Here is a 10,000-nt window from a genome sequence, read left to right on the forward strand (position 1 = left end):
CGTTGGATATGGAAGCACAGGCAGCGGCCAAAGGAATGAGGAAAATACAAAAAACACACACACAAGAACAATTCAGGATGTTTTGTAAACAAATAAACACCCGCGGACGGTAGAAAGTCAAGACCTCAAGAAAAAATGCCAAGAAAAAATATACAAAAAGACATGGTTCACTCATTAATATTCATGAAGAGATGCCAGACCCCATCTCCACACCCCACATATCTCTGAAAACAGACGGTCAGCTTTTTTCAATACCTGCGGGGGAAGTAAACACTATATCGTAGGCCTTGATCTATTGCGAGCCGGACGCTTTTTATCTCGCTAATCTTGTTTTTCTCCGCGGTTGAGAGCTGGAGTTCTCTCTATGGGCAAGGGTAGGTGCTGGCGTTGCGTAACGTAATTGGGAAACATCATTAGGTTGATTAAGCCGAACCCAAACGAAGGTATATTATGCGCATTAGCTGTAACCATTTTTCTAATAGGGCCATAAGAGAAATACCTACAACTGTAACTACATTTCAGTCGCCTCCATTCGACAACCTATATTTCTTTTCATGTTTTTGCCCTCTCTTCCCTCTCCTTCAGAGAATTCTCTTTTGTGTTCTAATCCCTTTCTCTTCCTCCGCAGAACTGGCATCCGCAGGAGACGCGTTGGAGGAACTGCTGGAGCTCCGGCTGCACATCCTACAGCTGTGTCCGCATCCTGTCATCAACGGAAGTAGGTTTTCAATAAGATTTACGCCTGCTGTTGCTGCTCCTCTTCTCTGTCTCTCTTCCTCTAGTCGTAGACATTTATGTTTTTATGCGCACTCTTCATATTTTATTTTACACTTTAGGAAGGAAGGAAGGTGTTTGGATTTCAGAAATTTCTGGACTTTTCGAAAGTTGTGCTTGAATTAGTGTTACATTCCCTCCTCATTTTCCTGATCCAAATTTGTTTAGTGTTACATGGTTCCATATGGTGTTCCCATTTGTTGCAATTTAACTTTTTTATTATCATGCATCTTGCTATTACGCCAACAACAAAACAGCAAATAGATAAATGTTTTGAAAAGACCTATCCCTCCCGCTGAACGAAAATCATTCGTATCCCCTTGTTAAAAGAAATATTCACGCATCCTGTATCCTTGAGCAGATTATCCCTTTGATAATAAAACTCAATTGGTTCATGGAATCCAATCTGTCTTCCTCATAACTGGCTAGGAAAAAAATCTGTCTAATTTAGCGCATGAATTATGTGTGATTTTAAATTTAAAGTTCGTAGTGCACCATTTTTGCATTAGATCATTTCTTTTTAAGTGACAAATTATGATGTTGGTAGAATTTGCTAGACCTTTTTGTTGTTCACTTGATTTTTCTCATTAATCTAGAATTAGTCCAATCGTAATTGAGATGAGTAGACTTGAAGTTGCTTTTGTTTTTTCTTGACTCGAATGTGTCTTCCTCATTTCCCTTTTTTAATTCTTTTATTATTATTATTATTATTGTTTGATTTTTATTTCTCCAAGTAGACTTTTTTGTAACTTGCTGTGCTTGTATGTTATAGTAGTGCATCCTTTTTTCTTTTTATTTCGTCTGAATAGCCTTTGGTTTGCTGGAATCGAAAGGCGAGAGAGAGAGCCATGGCCAGGCCCCAGGGTCCGCCGCCCACCAGGTACACTTCTCTTTTTAGTTAATTAACCTGTTTTAGAGCCTTTGTCTTATGTTTGCCTTTTCTTCCTGTGTCTACTTCGGCTGTGAAATATTTCTCATTGATCCATTTATCATTTATTTATTTTAGTGATTGCTCAAGCTATTGTTTTTTTTCATTCCATGGAGATGGAGCTGACAATTGTGTGTGTGTGTGTGTGTGTATGTGTGTATGTGTGTATGTGTGTGTGTGTGTGTGTGTGTGTGTGTGTGTGTGTGTGTGTGTGTGTGTGTGTGTGTGTGTGTGTGTGTGTGTGCGCGCGCTTATGGGTGTATGAATGTGTACCTACAGTACAGTCCGATATGTATAACCTCACCACTTCACTTTTGACAACATGATGATTGTACTTTTGCATATATATGAATTTTAATCTTTTATTTACGACCTGGAATTATTTCTTCATATTCTGCTTTTACTGAATTTTTTATTTGCATATTAATCATTAATTTGCATATTAATTAGAGATTCCGCCGTGACTCAGCTTCCCAAAGCCCAAAATCCACCCAAATCTGACTCCGCCCCCTCCCCCCCAGGACAAGCTCGGACTGGGCGCTGATTGGCCGAGCGCCGTGGAGGAGGAGTGCCAGGAGAGCCTCAGGATCATCGATCACGTGACCGAGGTGGAGAAGTGGACGCTGGTCGACTCCATCTACTTCACCATGACGGCGGTCACCACCATCGGTAATAAAAGACGTGGTCTTTCTATTCATTTATTTTTTTAAATTTCATATGCAGATTTATTCATTAATAGTTTTTCCTTTTTTCTTAGGGGGGTTAAAGGCGTTTAGCAATTTGTCAAGCTTTTTCCAGGAATCGAAGTGTCTTAGTGTTTAGCCTCACGGGTGTCTGTCCTCCTCGGCTCCCAGTCTACAGGAATAGCTTCACACGTTTAGTTTGGTCTCGGCGGCCACAGTTAGTCTTAGGTTTCCTTTTCTTGTTTTTCGGTTCAAAACATATTTTTAAGCTTTTCTGTAAGAGTTTAAGTCTTGTAATTTGGTGATTTGATTTTGCTGTCCAAAGGGAGTTGCCGAATCCATGTAGAGGCGACGCTGTCTGCGATTCAGAGGCCGTGATATTAATTCCATTTTGTTTCGAATGTTGAAGAGTATTTCTCCGGCGGTTATCTTTTCGATTCGGATAACTTCCTGCTTGCAAGCTGCCATCCGAGCGGAAGTGGAAAGCCCGAGCCACATTATCAGTTCCATCACTCACCCCCTCCCTCCCTCTCCCACGCCCAGGCTACGGCCACATCTCGCCCGCGACACGCTACGGGCGGCTGTTCTGCGTGCTGTACTCGCTGGTGGGCGTGCCGCTGACCTGCATTCTGATGGCGTATTCGTCCGAGATGCTGTCCAACCGCATGCTGCAGCTGTACACCTCTGCCAGGGTGAGTCGCCGCGGGGCTGAGTCAGGGGGCCGAGTCGCTCCTGTGCCTCGGTCCGACTCACGGACACTGGGCCCGTGAGTCACTGTCACTCAGTTGGCGAATCTTAATCAGTCAGTCTGTAGGTATTCTCAGTCAGATCATGATGATAATCTTTGAAAATGTCTAATTCATAGCCCTCATTACCCGCCCCCGCTAACCTCCTCCAAAGAAATACGAGGCAAAGCTAACCTTCCTGTCCCCCCCTCCCGCGCCCCCGGACGGCACCCCCTCCCCCCTGCAGAAGCGGCACCAGCGCCACCGCAAGACGCTCCTCTACGGCATCACCTGGATCTACCTCAGCGTCGGCTTCATCGTGTTCATGTTCCTGCCGTCGCTGGCGCTGTCCAAGCTGGAGGACTGGAGCTACGAGGACGCTCTCTACTACACCTTCATCACGCTCAGCACCATCGGCTTCGGCGACCTCGTGGCGGGTGAGACGCCGCGCCGGCCCGCTGCTGCTCGGGCCGCCGCAAGTGTTATCGCCATTTAATCTCTATTGTTTATATGGGTGTTATTATCACCGTTGTTGTTGCCATAGCCCTTATTTCTTATTTATTTCTAGCTCTTTCCCACACTAGCCGTTTTCTTCGTGCTTTGCATCTTCCCTTCCCGCCTCCCGCTGTCCTCCTCCCTCGCCTCTTCCCTTTTCCTCTTTATTCCACAAGTTATTCTCCTCTTCTTTCCTCCCTATTCCACGCCGCCTGCACTTCCCCTTCCGCCGCGCTGACCCTTCGCCTCCTCCCGCAGGATACCGCAAGGACCAGCCCTACAGCGAGGTCTACAAGTTAGCCATCGTCGTGTGGATCATGATGGCCCTCGGCTACTGGTTCCTGCTGCTGAACTTCCTGCAGAAGGCGCTGAAGAGCAACGTGCCCCGCAGGATTAAGAAGACCCTCAGGTCGAAGAGAATCGCCAAGCAGGCAGAGTTCTTCCGGCAGCTCGTGGGCAGGGTGAGTGAGGGGCGGGGGCAGTGCGGGGCAGGGCGGAGTCAGGGGCGGGGACAGGGCGTGGTCAGAGCGAGTCAGGGGCGGGGGTAGGCTGATTGAGAACGGGCGGCAGGGGTGAGGGGCGAGCCAAGGTGAATAAGGAGGGCGAAGCGCGGGCCCAAGGCTTCTAGGCTTCCAGTCCTACCCACCGCGTCACTGTTTTCTCTCAAAGGAAGAAAGGTGCAGCCTTGCAACGGGCGGATTCTGGCCAGAGTCTGCTGGCCGGTGCGCCACGCATCATGCGCCAGCTTTCGAGTTTTATTTTCTTGTTGCCAATTCAAAAATAGTCAAATAATAGATTATAGGTGTAGGCAACTGATGCGAATTTTATATCAGTCATTCAGCGTCCTTGTTGTTTTTTTATTTGTAAATTAACTGGAAGAAGCTTATGACGCCAATACCTTTAACGGTCAAGTCTGACTCGGTTCCCTCCGCAAGAGAAGCCTTGCTGACTCCTCGGGCTGCGGGTGGGAAGGTAAACTTGCCCAGCTCAGCGGCGGCGCCCCTGAGGAGAGAGCCGCCACGGGTTGACAGGGTGGATTAAAATGAAGCGGGTTGGGTTCGCTGAAGCGGCCACCACGGCTCAGCTAACCGGCGCTTCTTCTGCAGGTGAAGCTCGGGCAGCGCAAGGCGTCGCTGGTGGACGGCGACCGCGGCGTGGTGGCGCTCATGGTGGAGGTGGCCGGCGCCTTCGTGGGCGACGAACCCGGCAGGACGTCCAGGAAGCAAAGCCTCAGGATCGACTGCACGCAAGGTGAGCAGGGGGGGAGCAGGCCGGGTGGCCGCACGCTGATCTTTATGGGCTCTTTATCTCTCGTATAATTTGGTGTCTTGTTTGCTGCCTTCATCTCGACCATGCATCTTCACAGCGCAGGCGAGTTTCATGGCGATAAGCTTTGCATGCGCATTCCCTTCTTCGAGCGCCACTGACTTCTCCTCCCGCAGGGCACGACGACTCCGACAGCGAGGCCAACGAGCCGCTGACGCTGTCCGACCTGCTGGACGTGAACGTGGTCCTGCGCTCCGACTCCATGCCCGCCATCAGGAACCTGGTGGCGCAGACGGGCACGCCGGCCGAGGAGTACTCGCAGAGCCTGCACGGCATCATGACGGGCGCGGCGGAGGGCGAGGGCCAGGCCGGCGACGCCGAGGGAGGCCAAGCGGCCGAGAGCTTCCCCGACGAGGTGGTGCTGCCGCTGAGGGAGGTGCTGCACCTGGTGTCGCTGGTGGCGTCCGTGGAGGAGCAGGTGCACAACACGGCCGAGGACGACGACGCCACGGCCTGCAGCAGCACCACACTACAGGAGGACCCCAACGCCTCGCCCGCCGACTCCACGCCCTCCATCGTGACCTTTGACCCCCGCGAGAACGTGCCGCTGCTCAGGGACATCTTCCACTGCAAGCACAGCCACCCTGCCAAGAGCGGCTACTGCAACGGCATCAAGATGAAGTCGCGCATGCGCACGCTGAGCCAGCGCGAGGAGGAGGAGATCGACGAGGTGCTCAACGAGGTGTTCGACGTGAGCACGGACGCCGAGGAGGACGAGGAGGAGGAGGACACGGAGGGCGACAACGAGAGCCAGCTGGAGGACGACGAGGACGAGGACGAGGGCGAAGGCGAGCGCACCAGGAGGCTGGGCGACGGGCCCAAGACGCTGCAGGACGTCGAGGCAGGAAACTACTGCATGCGCGGCAAGATTGGCTGCGTCCACAAGAGGTAGGGGAGGCCGCGCACGAGCAGAGGAATCCACGCCTGAGCGACGAGAGCCGCCGACGCGATCCTCAAGCACGCCCGTCCGCCTCCCTGGAACGGCGCCCCTCGCAGCCTCTCGCCAAGGACTTCCACGCTGCCCCCGTGGGCGACGTCTCCGACTCACGCTCCGACGTCGGCGTCTCTGACGGACATATTTATCAATGGTTTCCTTCCTCTCCGTCCTCGCCATGAATTCCTCTTCTCGTAGGATGACCGCATGGAAGGCGAGCGCCCCAGACGAGCGCCTTGTGCCCAGCCCGCGCAGGGCTCGCTCGCCGAACCTGGACTCCCATGATAGCCACAGTGCCACGTCTCCTTCTGCAGAAGCATACCCATGTGCCTTAATATGTGTCGGGGTATCTGAACGTCTGTCAGTCTATTTTCTGATCTGCATTTCTATGCAGCAATCTCTCTCTCTCCCAAAACGCAAGTGTACAAGGGAGGCAGAAAACTTTACGGGGAAACTTCCTCAAATGAACGCAGCCTTCACATGATATGTATTTCTTTGCTCTGGTGATGTGTAAAGACAGCTGTGTGTTAGGGAGAAATTAGCTACAACTTATTACTGTATAGTATTATTGTTTTTAGACTAAAACTAGACTGACTTGTAATATGTTATAGTATGTAAGGTATACAGAGATTTGTAAGATCTAACACCTTGTTAACAAGATTTAAATTGATTCCACAATATGAATACAGCACAGTCAAATTGAGTAACATAATACAATAAGTAATTACCAAGGTCCAATTCTGTATCGTTAAGCTGTAGCAAAAACGATCATAATGTCAAACTTTTTTTATAAGAATATGAAAATTCTGGAAAATCAGCATAAAAAGGAAACAAAGCTTGGGACAACTTCACGCACTGACGTGCCTTCATATTTCAGAGGAAGTTTTGCACGCCACAGTTCCAAAACGTGAAGTTCCTGAACAATATTATTCTTTTTCATTATATGAAAGCAATATACGTTGTGCTATGGCCGTGTGTGTTTGTCCACACAGCAGGCCGTTCAGTCTAATGTGATGATAGCGGTAAGAAGCCTCGAGGCCCCAGTCAAAGAAATTGTCGTGACGTTACGAACAGATGTAACGTCATTCCAAGATATGATGTCAGGGACAGATGAGATATCAGTCCAGAGATGATGTCATAAGCAGGTGTGATATCAACCCCAGATGTCATACACATGTGATATCAGTCTCAGATATTGTTATTAGCAAGTGTGATGTCTGCTCCAGAAATATCATAAACAGGTGTGATGCAGATATGATGTCATGATGAGGTATGATGTCATGAACAGGTGTAATATTAATCCCATATAATGTAACGAACAGGTACGATCCCAGTCCCTAATATGATGCCGTGAACAGGTGTGATATTAATCCCAGTATAGTGTCATAATCAGGTGCGATGTCTGTCCCGGTATGATGTGAGCAGTGATGTTAGCCCCAGCTATGATGTCATACACAGTAGCAGCATCTCAAAATACTTTTAAATATTTAACTGTTGGCTAGTTGTACGTCATTTTATATTATATGTTTCTGTTCATCGTAAATCTGATTGACTGATAGAGATTGACAGCATGATAAATATTCCATTTTTTATGTAAATATTTGTACATAACGACTCCAGTGGATTGATGTAACTAGGCTTCACCAATTAGGAAGTCACACATTAGAAATCTTTAGAAAGCGCTTCAGCCAATCAGACGACCGCATTTCGTCATGTCATGAAACTGTCTTTCTGGTTGGCTGGAAGTTTATATAAGAATGCCGTATCCTTTGAAACCTACGCTGTGATTGGTTGATTGTGAATGTAGCGTTGACGAGCGACCTCACGTGCATCTTACCTCAAACGTAGATTTTGTAGAATGTAGTGCAGCTGGGAGCACTGGCGAGTCATGTATTGCTGTGAGATATATATATATTTTTCATTGACTAAAGATGTCTTTCATATCGCCGGTTCTTCGTGTTTTCCGAAATCTCGCTCGGGAGCCGACGTCGGAGTGCATTTGGGATGATGGGCGGGCTTGGGCCGTTCCATAGGCCTACCTAGCTTCGATTGAGTTGTGAAGAATCTTTCATTGTAAGTTTAGTTATTGAATTAGCCAGTTCATGCAGTCATCTCTTATTATAAACCCTAAACTCTTTTCTTTCACAAAAGTCAGCCTGATTTCTGCGTGCGCAGTATATTCTCTTGGGCAACTCAGACCATTCAGTATTACATTTACGAGTTAAGATTTAAGTTGCAGGTGGAAGGAAACCGCTTCGCTTCGCTTGGTTGAGCCAGAGGCGCCAAAGGAGAATCCTTTAGAAAGAGTCATCCCCGCCTAACCCCTGCTTCGCTCTCGTGGCTTGGGCAGCCGACACGAGTTCAGCCGACATACGGACAGGTTGCGCCAGTCCTGCCGACGATGGCAGAATGCCACTCTGTTGGCGTGCTTGCTTTGAGGAAACCGACTTACAGAGGGTGCGCCTAGCCCGGCTGCCTGCCACGAAGAGCAAAGCAAATATATCTTCGGCATTATCGCGTGAGCTCTATTGACTCTGATAATCCTTCTCCCTTCCTGGCACTTAAAAGGCCAGGGAATGTTAACGCACAGCTTTTTGTTAGTGTATACATATTATTTCCTCTTTCAATTCCGAACTTTCATTTCACAGAATGTAAGCCATTTTAGACAACACGTTATGACATGAGTCTTTTGCCCTGCTGCCCAGAAGTCCTCCTCGCAGACCCCTTAGCCTCACCTGCACGCCTTGCTCTTGCTTCCCTGCTTGCACTCACCCCTCCGCTTGCACCCTCGCTGTCCAGTTCCTGCCTTTCCACCCTCTACCGCACATGCACTGAACTCCCCCTGCTCCATGCACTGTGGGACCTTCTACGCCTCCTTGCGCCCAGTCACACTGAAAAACCCTCATCCTAGATGCATCTCCAAGCGGCTGCACCCGCCTGGGACGGGCTTCATCCGTGTCTAACCGCCAAGAGCTGAGTGTGCACATGCATCCGCCTCGGGCCAGGTGCATCCTCCCAGAGCGGCTCAGCCTTATTGCTTAGAACCAGCCTCTTCCAGCGCTCACTGCGAAGAGCCAGCTGCACCCAGCTGTACCCTCCTAGACAGGCTCATCCGATTGTATCCGCTTGGAACCAGCTTCCTGAGGCTGCCTCCGGCTGGATCTTGCTCCATCCAGCTGCGTCTGCCCAGACCAGCATCGTTCAGCTTCATCCGCCAAAAGCCACATCCATCCCTCAGCACTGCTTCATCCGGTCAGGGCCAGCTGCACTCCGCTGCATCCGCCCGAGACCAGCCTCACCCGCTCACCCGACCACCACCCATTCCAGCCAGAGTCTTTCTCGAAACTTCTGCACTGAACAACACTTTCTAGGCCGTTGTCTGTGTAGAGACGTATATATATAGATTGTTAAGTCATATTGTTATATTCTCTCTCTCTCTCTCCCCTCTCTCTCTCTCTCTCTCTCTCTCTCTCTCTCTCTCTCTCTCTCTCTCTCTCCCTCCCTCCCTCCCTCCCTCCCTCCCTCTCTCCCTCTCTCCCTCTCTCCCTCTCTCTCCCTCTCTCTCCCTCTCTCTCCCTCTCTCCCCCACTCTCTTCCCCCCTCCTCCCCATAGCCGTCCCAAGGCTCTGGTCCAGCTATGTCTCTGTGATCTGATTCTCCTTTCGCTTCCCGATTCTCTCATTTTATCGATTAATTCATGTATTCGCGATTAGTGGGAGAAAAAAAATTATGGCGAGTGCTTTTATTTGTGAGCATTGATTCAATCCGACGTTGATTAGGCTGACTAACCTCAATGACTACGAGCGAATTTGATCTTAAATGTTATATTATCATAATCATATGATTTAGGTTCAGGATTACGTATGTATTTTAAAGACTTTGACTAAAGCATTTCTATAGAGAATGCTTTTCTTCACTAAAAAAGATATTTATTTTTGTAGGATATGAATATGTATATTGTTACTTCTTTACGTCTGACTCAGGTAGAGTATTCTACCGTCGGTTGCGACGCACACATGCCTGTTCTGTTTTTGATCAGAGAGAGCTGGGTCATCGCCCTTTTTGCTCTCACTGAGGTTACAGGGAAAGCAGGGTTATCACCTTTTTACTCTCCTGAAAGCATAGAGAGAATAAG

The 10,000-nt window shown here is 49.0% G+C and overlaps 1 protein-coding gene across 4 annotated transcripts in view; it reads left to right on the forward strand.

Annotated features, from left to right (window-relative positions):
- Positions 1 to 9,365, forward strand: part of LOC119598536 — a 76,208-nt gene extending 66,843 nt beyond the window's left edge. For all 4 annotated transcript variants that reach the window (XM_037948162.1, XM_037948163.1, XM_037948164.1 and 1 more), the window contains exons 3-10: positions 629 to 718; positions 1,584 to 1,654; positions 2,224 to 2,371; positions 2,929 to 3,077; positions 3,358 to 3,547; positions 3,864 to 4,066; positions 4,712 to 4,856; positions 5,048 to 9,365. In XM_037948162.1, the coding sequence (XP_037804090.1) occupies positions 629 to 718; positions 1,584 to 1,654; positions 2,224 to 2,371; positions 2,929 to 3,077; positions 3,358 to 3,547; positions 3,864 to 4,066; positions 4,712 to 4,856; positions 5,048 to 5,823 (1,772 nt within the window). In that variant the 3' untranslated portion in view covers positions 5,824 to 9,365. The remainder of the gene's footprint in view (positions 1 to 628; positions 719 to 1,583; positions 1,655 to 2,223; positions 2,372 to 2,928; positions 3,078 to 3,357; positions 3,548 to 3,863; positions 4,067 to 4,711; positions 4,857 to 5,047) is intronic.
- Positions 9,366 to 10,000: the final 635 nt, after the last annotated feature.

Source organism: Penaeus monodon, chromosome 41 (genome assembly GCF_015228065.2).
Source record: "Penaeus monodon isolate SGIC_2016 chromosome 41, NSTDA_Pmon_1, whole genome shotgun sequence".
NCBI lineage: Eukaryota > Metazoa > Arthropoda > Malacostraca > Decapoda > Penaeidae > Penaeus > Penaeus monodon.